Source organism: Condylostylus longicornis, unplaced genomic scaffold (assembly GCF_029603195.1).
Source record: "Condylostylus longicornis isolate FDR11 unplaced genomic scaffold, ASM2960319v2 ptg000075l, whole genome shotgun sequence".
Taxonomy (NCBI): domain Eukaryota; kingdom Metazoa; phylum Arthropoda; class Insecta; order Diptera; family Dolichopodidae; genus Condylostylus; species Condylostylus longicornis.
In genome coordinates this window covers 1669982-1685608 of record NW_026578043.1, presented here as the reverse complement: position 1 = coordinate 1685608, position 15627 = coordinate 1669982, and the positions used below count along the sequence as shown (strand labels likewise).

The following is a 15627-nucleotide window of genomic DNA, read 5'->3' as shown; positions in this document are numbered from 1 at the left end:
ATATTTTATTTTAAATATTTGTTTGATAACTACTAATAAAATTTGTAAGAAAATGCACAAGATAGAGAGAAAAAGAGTGAGAGAAAGACTATTTCCTTCACCTAAAAATTCGTACCATAAGAATTAAACAAATTTTCTTAAAATGTCAAAAAGTCCACCTTCTCATTCTCTTTAATTGAGAAGACAAAACGAGTAAGAAATCAAGTTTACTATCCTGGCAATAAAACAAAAAAAAAAAAATAAATTTATTTTCTTACTTTGTTTGATCAGGTGGTTGCATCCATGCTCTAGCACCTAATGGTTCCTCTTTTAATGATGTCATCGGTCCACGTGGTTGATTTAAATCTGTACCAGTTGGTAATCCAAACATAAGACCACCAGCTGCACGTGGACCACCAGATGGATATAATTTTCTGCCCCATTCTAATTCTAATGTGGGCCATGGTGATGCCGAGCTAAAGCCCGGCACTGGTTCGTCTGAACGCAGATTGAAGCTGTTTTCTTGGCACGCGGTTAAAAAAATTTTGAAAAATTTTTATTTTACCCGTTTCACAAAAGAAAAATAAATTACAAAAATTTTGTTTTTGATTGTTTTAATTACAAAAATTAAAGTGACGCGTCTTTGATCTTAAATTTTTTTTTTTCAAAATTTTTTAATATTTCTTTTAAAAAAAAAATATTCTTTTTTTTTTCTGAGAAAATTAAAAAATTTTAAGTTTTTTGAAAATTTTCAATTTTTACTGTTACTCTATGTTTGTTCTCTTTTCTTCTTTTTTAACTAAACGGTACTAATAAATTAATTGTTATAAACCAATTAAATGTTAAACTGACATCATAGTTGGCGCTGCAGTTGCGGTATTTTTACTTGTTTTTTTTTTTGTTTTTTATTACAAACTTACAAGTATTGCTAAAGCACAAATATGTACGTACGTGTGTGTTTGTATAAAATATATTTTTATTTTTTTTAATAATTTTTTTTTTATTAAACAGAAAATAATACGAAAGTGTTATTTTATTGCATTTAACAATTTTTTTTGTTTTATTTTATTTTTTTACATTTATTTTTATTTCTTGATTTCCTTATAAACTTATTTTTCTATTGAGTACCACCGCGTATTTTATTGAATTTTTCACAAAAAAAAATTAAATTCAAGTTTGATGTATAATGTGCACTATTGACATGTGACACAAGTATATATACGAATATCTACATCAACATGTGTGAACATGTATGTATATTAATTCTTATACAGTTTCTTTAAAACTGGTTTTTATTTCGTTAATCTTTATTTCACTTATTTGTAAACGATTGCATAGATTAAATTTATTTTTTTTTACCGCGTACTTTATAGAAAAGTTGCTATTTATTTTTATTATTTTTTATTTTTATTAAATTTTAATTTCAAAAATTAATTTTATTTCAATATTTTATAATTTTACTATTTTGGTGATTATTTAAAATTTTCTGATAAAATTCTGATTATAGAATGTAGATATGTGTGTGTTTAAGATTTTTCTAAAATTTTAAATAAAATTAATAATTTAATTAAGAATATTCAAAAATTAAAATTTCAGAAGAGAAAAAAATCAAAATTTGAAAATTAAATTGTATCTTAGGAGTTGACAATTAAAAGAATTATGAGAACGATTTTTTTTTGACAATTTCTAATTTTAAATTTAAATTTTAATTAAAATTAATTATTTAATTAATAAATTTTTTAATTAATAAATTCAAATTTTTAAACATTTCGAATTTTTTTTATAGAAATCCAAAAAAAAATTTTTACGCTAATAAAAAATGTAAGAAGAGCTATTAAAAAAATAAAAAAAAATAAGAAGAACAGAATTAAGGCAAAGGTATTTGAAAATAATAACGGTAAAATTAGAAAATTCTAAATGACGTCTGAGAAGAGACAAAAAAGATCATAAATTAAAAATGAGATCAAAAAAAAAATTCTTCTTCCTATTTTGAATTTTTCTTTATTATTTATTTTGACATTGACGTTTTGTCATTTAATTTTGAATTTTTATTGTATTTTTGGTATGACAAACAAATAAAAATGTTAATATGATTTTCACCTTTTCGAAAACTCTCCGGTGAGATTTCAAATAATAACAAAATTCAGAAAAAAACAAAAATATTTTGATATTTTTTGTTTTTTTTTCTCAAATTTTTTTCAAAAAAAAAAAAAAATTTTTTTTTATAATAAGAAAAATTTAATTTTTGTTTTTTCTTATTTTTATTATTTTGATTTTTTTTTTCTTATTTTTGTTTTTATTATTATATTTTGGGTACAAGTAAGAAGCGAAAAAACCAATTTGATTTTTTTTTTTGTTACAATATTTTTATTATAAATTTTTTTTATATTATTACAAAAATTAGGTATCGAAATGTTTTTCGTCAATCCCGAGTGGCTGTAAAACCCCAACTGAAATCCCGTAGCGACACACGTTATATTACACCGTCGAGCATCGACTGAAAATCATTATACAAAATTGTAACTGCCTTCGCGCCTTCTTTTCATCATATCCATTCAATTATTGTTATTATTATACACATTGTATATGTACACACATTAAATCAACTGACTGTATTTTTATATATAAAATACAACAATAATAAAAAGGCAAAAAAAGGCATTAAAGCAAAGAAAAAATGAAGAAAAATAAAACAACAAATACAATGCTATACAAATTTTCCCGTACTGAATGTTTGGCCAACATACAAAACATATAATAGGCATAACAATGTATTGGTTTTTATAAAAGAATACCACTAACACATAGAAAATAGAATATACAATAGAATATACAATGAAAAGAGGAAGGTAAATTAAAATATAAAATACAAATATACAACACCTCTGTATAGTTTTTCATATACTGTTATACAATGTTTTAGTTTATTGTTACTGCTATACTCATTCAATTCAAAGTATAATCAAAATAATAATATCGGCCCCTTTTTTTTTCTTTTTTTTTAATTATTTCTGTTTTATTAAATTTTTTTATTCATTATTATTATAGTTGTTAAAATAAAATTATTATGTTAAACTGTTAAAAATGAGAAAAAATATTTTTATAAAATATAACAGTATTTAACAGTTTATTGCATTAGCACTTTGATATTTTGTGCAATTACATTGTGTGTGTTAAAAAAAAGGTTGTTTAATAATGTGCATTGACTCATAAAGAAAATAAAATCATTATGAATTGTATATGAAATATAGTGTATATTAACTGTTATATTATATTTAAAATATAAAACTTTATAAATAATGCTTTAATATGTTTAGAAATTAATAATTATAACGAAATTATAAGTCATTTTTTTTAGGTCAGATTTTAAGAAAATGCGTAATCAATAAATTTTGTATGCTATTCCAGAATATCTTGATATACATAACTCTTTTACAATAAGAGTATAAATTTTAAGATTTATACATTTAATTTATATAATAAGAATATAAATATAAGTTAAAAGAATATAAATTTTATTTTATATTAAAATTAAATGGAAAACTTTATATGAATATTTATTAAAACTGTTATACAATTTATAATATAAGTAATTATTATAAAACTTTTATAATAATTGTTACACACAATATTTAACATTATTCTTCTTATTAAAACTTTTATATAAAAATTGTTACATATAGTTAACATTATTCTTGTTTATTAAAACTGTTATATAAAAATTTCTTATTGCCCATATGTTAAAACATATGTTTAAATTTAATTTAACATTTGCCTGTATGTTCAATAATATTATAAAAGAATTTATATAACATAACATTTCAATCTGTTACTAAAATATACTCTGGTAACGGTAAAAAATAAATAAATGTTTTAATAATGTTATTTTTCTTTTATATGCACACATACATATAGAGTATAACAATATTGATATATATATATGTAACTCGTTGACATAATGATAGTAACAGCTTCTTAGTGCAATAACAGATTATTAGTAACAAAATATGCATAAAGACTTTTAGTCATGCGGTGTCATTAGACTAAAACTGAAAGGTAGAAACAAAAAATATTTGAAAAAAAAGAAAAGCAATAATTATATAACACTTTAATAAAGACAATGATAAATTATAAGAAAACTAAAATGAAATTTTTTAAAATTCAATTGAAAAATTTTATTTGTAAGTGTGTGTAAATATGTAAGTTTTTCATGAATATATATGCATTTATTTAAGTATGTATAAGTGTTTTATGTTTCAGTATATTTTAGTGCACATTTTAACATTTTAGTTATATGAATTTTTCTTTGGGGCCTTTAGTGCCATTTATTCTTGTATTCATTTTATTGGAATAATTCATAAAAGTGGGTGGGATAGTTTTGTTTTTTTTTTATTTCTATTATTCTTCTTTTCATTTAAATATAACAGTTATTTTTTAAGATACTATGTTTTTTGATATATTTCATTCATTTCTGTTTATGTGTTAGTTATTATAACGGTACAAGTGAATTAAATCGAATAATAATTCACAATGGAATTATGCATATTTATTTGTACGTATATATATAGATTTAGACACGTTTTTTTTATTTTATTTTGCAAGTATTTAATTTTTATTTTTTTTTTTTTATATAATATTAAAATAATAAAGGTCATTTACGATATGGGATTTAGTAAAAACTAAAAATAAAACATGGTGTTTTTCTCAGTTTAATTTTTTAATAAATTATCAATAAATAAAAAAAAAACTAGAGGTCTACATTCAATCGCTCCTAGATATTTACGTCCTCTGATAGTGAGAAGAATTTAAAAAAATTATTTCACAAATTTAGGAATGATTTTGTCATAAAATCAAATTGGTTTCCTCCTTAATTCGAACCGTACTCTGTATATAGGTTGTTTTATATATAGCCTCTGTATATAGGCTCAGCGGTTGTTGAGTACTGCAAAATAGTATGTTTAAGCCTTAATTCAATTAAACTACTGCAGATATGGTTTGAGAAATTCTAAAATTTCAATATGCGTAAGGGCTTTATTCAAATCAAGTTCAGCTAGAGAACATTAAAAAAATTGTGAAAAATGCAACAGATACCAATGCTCTTCATTCGAATAATCTTTTTATTGTTTAACAAAACGTAATCACCGCCTGAAATAAAATAATTGTTATACATATTACACTTGCCTGTCAGTAGCATTTTATTTACAATTTTCATGTTTGAGAAAATTCTTTACTTATAATTACATTAATCATAACTTTTAGATGGTTGTGACCTAAAAATAAATCAGTTTCTGTTATATTATTTAAATTATATAACACATTAAATATATAACATATTAAATAACTATTTAAATTATATATAACACAAATTGTCAATATAATTTTTTCAAATCATATTTTTACCTAAAAAAAAATTTTCAAAAAAATTTAATATTTACCTAGATAATCTGTTATATAAATACAAACCAAAAACAAGATATTTTTGTTTAAATTCAACAAATAATTTTGTCATAGTTCCCAGGGACTTTTAAATAAAATTTTCCAATTGGGAATTTGAATTTCAATAACCCTTTGTCGAAAAAAAACATTTTACAATATTTACCCACTTTTTCATTTTATTGTTCTTGTTTTTTTTTCTTTTTTGTGTGTAAATTCAAAAAATCCTTCCTTGTAAAACAAAGTTAATTTTTTTTTTACATGATTTTTAAATTTTTTTCAAAAAATTGCCAGACCTGTTGAAATTTTCATAAACAAAGTAAATACATATAAAATTTTTTTGTTATATTTTTCAATTGCATATATAAAAGTCATAAATATAACGGTAAATTATTATTTTTACCTATATACTTATATTTACATATAAAATATTCACTCATACTTTCATAAATCTTATAGGTATTAAAAAAGGATGTAATATGTCTGTTAAGGAAACCAATTTTAAATTGTATAACAGTTGAATTTTTAATATTGCACTTGTGTATAACAGTTTACTACTACACATCCACTAAAATAAGTAATACAACCGCAATGTTTATATAAAAAGTGCATAAATACATGCAAAATCATAATATATTTTTTTTTTACTTTTCTGATAGTTTACAAACACATTTACATTTCGAGAACAATAATAATTTTAAGAGCCTTACATACATAACATGCATTGTATTTCGAAAAAAAATTGATGGTATACGCAAAATCCCAATTGTCATGTCAAAAAATACTTATTTTACTATTGTGATTTTATTTCTTTTATTCTCTCTTTCTTTCATTCATTGTTTCTTCTTATCCCTTTCAATTTACATCTTTATATTTATGTACTTATATCTTATTCAGTCTATCTTTTATATATTTTATTGTTATATTTTACTTATTCATATATAGGCTGAGATATTTACATTTTTTCTTATTCTGTTATACTTTTAATGTATATAAGATTTGTGAACGTATATAAGATTTAAGTGAAGGTAAAGATTGTTCGCATTTGATCGTATTGTATAATATTAGATGGGATTTTATTTTGTTTTCCTTATTGAATACGTATTTACATACATATACATTTAAACTGTACGATATTTATATACATACATAGATAATAATATTAAAGTATTTATATATGGCGGAAAATGTAAGTATATAAAAATATTAATGTCACCGCCTTTAATTACCAATGGGCATGTCTTTATAATTTACCATTCCCAAACGATTATATTTTTCTGCAATATTTTAATTGGATCTCATAATCATTTTTAATGCCCATGCGGTAACTATATGTATATAAGTATGTATATAAAATATATATATGTATTAATAACAAAAATATAATATCGATATACATGTTTTATATTTGAGAAATTTATTTTGTATATTTATTTTTGTAGCATATTATTAATGAAGAATCATAAAATTGAATTTAAGAAGAAAAAAATTTTTTTTTCTCAAATTTTATTTTAAGATTTTGTTTCCATGCATATTGGGGCTATTATTGAATGCCGATGATACTGCATTTCATTAAAAATGAATAATATTTCGACAATATTAATTTTTGAACTTTCAAATAATTTTTAATTCAGAATGCTATTGCAAAGGAAATATTATTGCAATAGAAAATAAATTTGGTAATGGCTATACAGTAGAAAATATAAGCAAAAGTAAGTGGTTTTTATGGCAATATTCTGCATTCCATAAGAGGAAATTGCAGCTCTTGATTTGCATTTGAATAAATTGCAATATATCGTATGATGTTTTATTAAATTCCGAGCAAAATCAAAGCCATAAATAAAAAAAATGTGGCGATTACCACAAAAAAAAAATTACAAATTAAAAATTTTGTTTCTTAAAATCTTTACAAAACATTCTTAATTGCATAATTCTCGCATCTTTTTATTCGAAAATATACAAAAAGCGATCTTGATTTTCTCACTACATCGTTTTCTTATTTTGAGTATTTTTGAAAACCAATAATTATGCATTTACTTAACATACAATGTAAATTTTAAGATTCTAAAATTTTCGGAAGAAAACTATGAAATTTTAAATATAAAATCCAACTTAATCATAATGTACTTAGCAACAGTCATAACGCCTTTATATAACAATTTCACACACACACAAATTTCTAAAAGGAGGTTCATACTATAGTCTATATTATTTTAATTGCATCCTCTTTTCTATATATATATGTAATTAAAAATGTGTTTGAAATTATAGTAAAGACATTTAGTTCCCTATGGTAATAGAAATACTATAGTAGGGTGCTTTATAACTTGAGACTTTTTTTTTTTAAAATATTGAACAGTGTGGGAAAATATAATTTTTTTTTTCAATTAGGCTTGACATAATGAAGGTCTATTAGAAAATAATATGAAAAATGTTGAAATTATTTATTTTTTTATATTAAAATCGAATATGAATTTTTTATTGGTTCAGTTTAGGAAAAAATATAAGAAAAAAAAAATTTTTTTTTTGTTTTTGTACAAGGAAATTTCATATTGGTTGAGGTCTACTTCATTGATTTAATTTTTCTAATAGTATGGGAACGTATTTAATATTCAATTTTACTATTATATAAATTTTAGTTCTCAATATTCCCCAGTTTAAAATGAAAAAAAATTTTGTTGCAAAATTATTTTTTAATTATTTAATAATCATGTTGTGTTGTGTGTGTTTATTTATAAATTTTAAATTGGGTTTCATTTTTGTGCAATAAAAGGTAATTAAATGTTCCAGCAAGTGTAACCTTATTGAATCAATACCAAGTGTAGTTCTACTATGTCACAAGTATTTAGGGAATAATCACATTTTAGTTTGGGCATAGTTATAAAACTATTTATTTAGTTGTGCTTTATAGTTATGATTAATCAAAATTCGGTACTGAATACAAATAAAATTGGTTTTAGTTGAAATGAGTTAATCTTAAATTATTATTTTCCACTGTATTTAGCATCAATGTTGAAATGATGATAATTCAAAGAAAATCTAATGCAATAAGAATTATAAAACAAAAGTTCTGAACAATAAACCTGAGTTGCATTAGGTATTATATTAGGTTTCAATTAATATTGGATGTATTAGGTTTTATAATCAGAATTTAAAAAAAAAAACAAAAAAAATAATCTATATAAATTTTTTGCAACACGAATTTTGAGATTATCTCAATTATATATCTAAAGATTATCGCATGTAACAGTATATACCTGCACTATAAACCGGCTCAGTGTAGTGAAGAGCAGTTTGTAAAAAAAAATATTTTAAATATAGAAATCTTTACCATATGTAGAGGTCAAAACTAATTTATATAGAATTTAAATATTAGAATTTTGAAATTAATTCATTTGCCATAAAAAAATATGAAGTCATTTATCGGGATAAATAATTTGTGCATAAATATTTGTGCATAATACTCTGAACTAAACATTTTATGTTGACTGATGTTAATCCTTCTTTATAATAGAACGTAAATTGAAAAGTTAAAATTATAATTCATATTTAACGATTCATCTGCTGCCTACTTTTAGGCGTTATAATTAGTAATTTCAGTTGATTTATTATTATTATTAATTGTATTATACTAAGCACCAGTACATTTTATCTATAATGTACGAAAATTGTGCAGATTGTTACAGATTTTCTAAAATTTTAAATAAATTAATGTTTTTGCATTATACTTAAATGTTCATGATTTAAACACATTATTAAATTTTGCCACCATTAAAAATTGTTTCGTTAAATAAATGACTCTGAAAATTAACACCGATTTATACTTAGACATATTTAGTCTAAATGCGCTGATAACTAATAATATGAGTCAAATAATATGAAAAAGACTATAAAATACTAATTGAAATATTCGACATACTAGTCGAATATGTAAGAAAAATAACAACTGAACTGGTTTTTTTGAAAGTGGTATAAGTCCATTTCTTTACATATTCAGATATTTATGGGCTTGCGTTTGAATCAATTTAAATATTCTGGCCATAATAACATAATTTGTTAGTTTTATGTCTACATAGAACTCTGTTGAAATTTTGATTGTAAATAGTGGAGAGAAGTTGTCTATAAATCACTAAAAATACCATTAACTTAGCCTTTTTAACAAGTGGACTTATACCACTTTCAAAAAACCCAGTTCTACTATTACTCTAAATATTAATTGTGTGACCGTAATTAAAATTGAGCATAATATGGCAAGCTCCTATTACAATTGACCATATGACAATTTACCATATGACAAGTACTCCATACTGGTCCTTAAAAAATACGGACACAAATATTTTCCAAAATATTGATTCTTTTTTTTTTTTAAATCTAAAATTTTTTATAATAATTTTTTTCGTCAGCATACTTTAAAATTATATTTTACAAAGACAAAAGCTATATGAAAAACTCTTAAAAATTTAAAAAAACTAAAAAATGTTTTTCTTAAATTGAATTTCGATGTTAGCTTTGTATAAAAAATAAAAACCGACAAAAGCATAAAAACAACTAAAAATCCTTTTATAATTTTCAAAAAAAATTTAAAATTTAAAACAAAAGAAAAAAACCAAAATTCCAACACATTTTAACTGGTTTTATGCCTAAACAACTTTTACTATACTTTAGAGAAATGACTCTACACATACACTATGTATATAGGAAGCTATGAAAAATTCAGCAAAACGACAAAAGAAGAGACCAAACAGATTTCATAAAATGTACATAAAACCCAGTATACCAGTAACCAACTTTTAACACATTTATGGTCCCAAAGTGATTGTCCTTTGTGGTTTCTTTTATACTTGATGCTTGCCTGCCTTACAAATTTTACTTATATACATATACTAGTATACACGTATATATTGTACCATGATCTAAAAATTTAGAAAAAAAAAAATAATGAAACTCTTGTATAAATGTTAATGTTGTTATGTGAGTAACCAAAATTATATATAGGACAAAATATAATAATTTTTACTATTTTGTTTTTGTTCAACTTATTGTTCTTATTTTGTGATTTCTTATTTTTGGATAGACAGGATAATGTCGGCGTAACTCTCTAATGGGATTACCACACCCCTTTAATGTTTTCCATCTCTCATGTAAGTATAAAATTTTCTGGTTATTACGCTCTTGTTATTATTATTTTATTTTTTTTTGTTCTGTTGTTTGTTATTCTTATTATCCTTTTTTACTGATCGTAAAATATTTCTTCTCAGCCAGCCATCATATTTTGTTTTTTTTTTTTTTTTCCAAATTTGAATCTAAATTTGATTATTAGTATATGAGTATTTGGAAAATATGTTTAGGAATTTTTTGTTTTTTTCTTCTGTTTTTTATTTTCTTCTTATATTTTTCTATTATTTGTTATTATTATCCTTTTTTTTTTAAATACAAATTGATTATTTGAACTAACCACATTTAAAATCAAAAAATTTTATTTTCATATATTTTTTTTTGCAAAGAGCACATACAATTCTACTCATAATGTAATGAACACAAAAAAAACAAAAAAAAAATGAATTTAACTATCAAATGGACGAGAAGTAGCAGGCTAGGCATAAATAATTTTGACTTCACACAGAGATTATGAATTCATGAACGTATGCATATATACAGATTCCAGTTATCCTTTTCAATTTGATTTGTTATAAAATCACAGGATAAAAGAGACGATAAATGAGAAAATAATTGACAAAATATCAAACAATTACTTGCAAATTTTATGGTGACAATTTCGAGGGTGGCTTTGTTTTAGAGGTATAGAGTATGAAATTTTAACTGGCATTTACAAACTTTATTGCATGTTAAAAAGAAAATAATAATAATAACATGAAAAATAAATAAAAAAAAATTTTTTTTTTGTTAATTCTGAGGACTCAGGAATTTGATTGTGAAAATTTTAATTTGACGATTTTATTCGAAAAATCAAACAGAAAAATTTATTTCTTTTGTTTTGAATGTAATTTAAATAAGCGTAGAAATTTTTATCTAATTTAAAAATGGTTTAATCAATTAGATTTTTTTTCAAAATTTTTGGTGAATTTATTTGGAATCTATGATGGTTCTTAAACGGTTTAATAATAATTAGCAGCTACCTTTTCCCAACCTCTCATAAATTGCCGTCTTTTAAGCTGTGTTTTCATTATGAAAATAAAATTGGTATAGAAATTATTAATATATAAGAGTTAGAAAAACTGAAGGTAAGTAGAACTAGGGTATTAAATTTAAGGCGAAGTCAAATAATTTTAAGTTTAAAATTGTTGAATTATTTTTGATTATTCCAGTATTTTTACTCTCTCTCTCTCTGCTCCCTACTCAGGATGTAAGCGAACCACATGTTAGAAATTATATTGAAAAAAACGTCTCTATCTGCAACAGTACGAATCAGTTCCTCTGCTATTCTCACAACTGTCCAATTTTTTATGTTTTTAATCGAAATTTTTTGAGCCAGATTTCTGCAAATAAAAATGGCAAACCTAACCTGAATTTGTGTTCAATAATGAGTCCGCTAACATTATTGAACAAGACCCGCCATTGTCTTATAACTTGATTAGAGTAAATTTTCCTCTCAAATGTAGTTTTTTGAACATGATCACCTATTAGTATTGTTTTTTTTGATGTAATATAAAAAAAAATTCGAAATTACAAATCTCAAAAATTTTTAATTATTGTGTAAAATTGAATTTTTTTTGGTAACAAATTTATAAAAATGAAAGTAATAATAAATTTCTACACAAGACTTGACGGTTGTCCAAGACTTGACGGCACTCCCAAATCAGAGCGAAATAGTGCGCCCAGACGAACAAAATCCACCAAATGACATTTTCGTTTCTAGACCACTTTTTTCGATTTATTTATATTGGTCTTTCTGAAAATTGTTCAATTTTAACATTTTTCTCTTAACACAGGAAATGTAAACACAAATGTCTTTGCCACAGGAATGGCTGAAAAATACAGGAAAGAAGTTAGATCTAAAGGAACAGGAAATGTTTGATTACATTTTTGTACTAATCCCAGAAATCTAATCAAAGTGAATAATGAAATTATTAATTCTTTCAAATTTCTCACACAGCGTTTGCAACCTGTGAACAGAAGTGATACTAATTACATTTAAGTTATAATTATTATATAAACCGGTTTAATTTTATTATAATAAACTGAGTCTAATTCGGTGTTAATAGCAATAGCATAATTTAAACTTTAAAGATAAATTCTTACATTTAAAATTTCTATAGCATTATAAAATAAATTTGTCTCTAACATTTAATAGAACAAAACTTGTTACACATATTTTTAATTTGCAATTTCAGTTGTTAATTTTAAAGGTTTTGCCCCGTTTCCCTTCCAATGAAAAACAAACAAGCAATTAATGCATAATATTAATATTATATCTCAATATAACACAAACCCAATTTTGTTCAAAATTATTGTAAATCAGTGTCTTGTAACATTTCTTGCTTATAAAACTCAAGTCGTTTTTCTAATTCCGTAGTAAAAGTTCTACTTTATTATGTACTAAAATTTATAAAGGTGTGCCTTATTGAAAATTTTACATACATTCATACATATTATGTAGTTTATAGTAACAGGTTTTCTTGCATATAAGTATACAATATAAACACAAAGGTAGTTTAGGTGAAACACAAAGTGAATTGAGGAGAGTATTTTTAGCGTCGGCTTTTCTGTGTTTATAAAAATTCAATCATTTTCTTTTCTGTTAAGTGCGTGAATATTTTCATGACAATTCTGTCAATATTATACATCCATAATTATATATAATAAAATGATAAGGTAAATAAGAGTAAATTGAAAAATATAAGAAAAATATATAAAAAATATTTTTTAAAGAAGTGAGAAAGAAATATTTTCAAATTCCCCTGACAAAATTCCATAATCTATTCTAAACGGAAAATTAAATTTAATTATACAAGAATATAGGGACATTTAACGCAAAACAAAAACAAAAAACAACATTAGAAATTATTTCTTTTCTAATATGGAAACATTTTAACTAAAATAGAATTCTAACTATTAGTTTAGTAATAATTAGAAGATTTCATCCGCATATACAAAAACACAAAAGGGACGGTCTTTATGCGCAGTGCATTCTTGAAGAGAAAATATGACATTTAAGGTTTGTTAAGAAATTATTTTAATGAATTTTATAATTATATACAAAAAAAACCAAAATAAAAAAATGCCCCTGTAAATATTTACATAATGAAGAAAATCGCCAGAGGCCTAAAAGACTCTTTATAAAACTGGTGTATACCAAACCTATTTTAATGTAAATTCAAACATTTTAGAATGTAAATTATAAAATATGTAATTTATAAAATTTACAATATGTAAGTATATATTAGAATTAAATTATATTCAATGAACTCAACTAAAAGAAATTAATTCACTAAGGTGATTAGAAAAGAAGAAAAAAAGCATTATTGTGACATTGCATTCAAAAGTGACTTCAAAAGTCGTTGTTTAGAAATTTCTTTATACATAGACCACCTAAGTGAATTTTGAATCCATATTGAATTAAAAATTAATTCAATATTAAAATAATATGAAGAAAATGTTTTAGAAATTCACGAGATAGTAAAATTACCGGTTGAGTATTTACTCTTAAAAGGTGTAAATATTTATTTATTTACTAATTTTTAATTAGTGCAAAGTTATAATATTTTATGATATTCTAGACTGAAGTACTGGTTAACTAAAAAATTTCATTTATATATGGAATCTTGACACTAGTTTACATACATCTACATACTTACATTAAGTGACAAGTGTAGATGCTTACAAATAATAAACAAAATTTATGCGCATATTTTGAATGGCGGAAAAATCGAGTAAGAATTTTCAATTATATATACAAAATTGTAAGCATTTTTCCTTTACAAGAGGCACACTTTGCAATGCCACAGAAAGCCATATTGTAAATTATATAGATTTGAGTGCTTGAGGTGTTTTAAGGATGTGCAGCAAAAATTCTTATTAAATATTATGATATTTACACAATTATTGTTGAATAACTATGAAAATTTTAGCTTTTATAATAAAGAAGCAACTGATAGGGCAGTTGAACGGTTATTTAGTACATAATTACATTGTTGTTAGTATATACTAAATGATGGATGGTCTGAACGTTACAAATCGTTTCATGTACAAATGCAATGTTTGCGCTCAATTGACTGAATCGTTTTGACACATTGCAGTGCTCAAATTAAACGCACGTAATGAAAGTGAAAAAGGTAAGTCGCTAATTTCCGCTGATTTACCACAGAGTCGAAATTTTTGAATTCTTCCTATTCTGTAAATTTAACATGTTTTCTTTTCCAGTTTCGGTGAGTAGTACACTTTTGAGTGAAATTTTGGATGTTTGCATTGCAAATAGTGTAAACTTAATCAATAATCATTAGTTACTCAAACACACTCTCTCTGTGAAATGTAACGTGATTAATATTAAAGCTTTCAAGAAAACCGCAGTGCCATCTATGAGGATATGATGAAAAATAATATACATTATTGTGAGAGTTAAATTCAGGTCAAATTTCGGATATTAATTACAGAATTTATTTATTGTACAACTTCAATGGAAGAATAGCGTTTAAAATTTAGCGTTACAAATTGCATTAACACACATTTATGAGTATTATTCTACAAATCTACTGATCTTAAGTCGTTCTCCCTAATTAAGTAAAAAGAAAGTTTCAAAACGAAACAAAGGAGCCGGTCTATACCTTAGGTCTAGAAAAATGAAACAAATTCAGGCAATCAATTAGGTAGATGAAGCGTTAATTGGCACACAATTTGTAATTGATATTTCCCCGGTCCGAATTATATTTCCCAAGCTATGCCGTTGAAAAGCATGGCGCAAAGTTTTGATTTTTACAAACAAATCCTCAGCCACAGTAATAGTAAAGGAATTCATATTTGAATTGTCTGATATTTCTATCCTTATATTTTGAGCACTCATTTTGTTAATAGTTTTTGTTGAATATTTTTTCATCATATTAGAAAAAGGATTCTCTAAACATAAAATCATTTACGTTTTTTCATATTAAGGCCCGTATATATTATGTAAAGTATCTATATTCTAAATTTCAAAATTTGGATTTTTTTTTCTATAATTATATTTTATTTTTTGTTTTTTTCTTATTTCTATATTGCAGT

The 15627-nt window shown here is 23.5% G+C and overlaps 1 protein-coding gene across 2 annotated transcripts in view; it reads right to left on the bottom strand.

The window, feature by feature from the left end:
* Positions 1–2145, bottom strand: part of LOC129612598 (transcription factor collier) — a 121726-nt gene extending 119581 nt beyond the window's left edge. For both annotated transcript variants that reach the window (XM_055526288.1, XM_055526289.1), the window contains exons 1-2: positions 2080–2145; positions 258–1516 (exon numbers count right to left, since the gene is read on the bottom strand). In XM_055526288.1, the coding sequence (XP_055382263.1) occupies positions 258–370 (113 nt within the window). In that variant the 5' untranslated portion in view covers positions 371–1516; positions 2080–2145. The remainder of the gene's footprint in view (positions 1–257; positions 1517–2079) is intronic.
* Positions 2146–15627: the final 13482 nt, after the last annotated feature.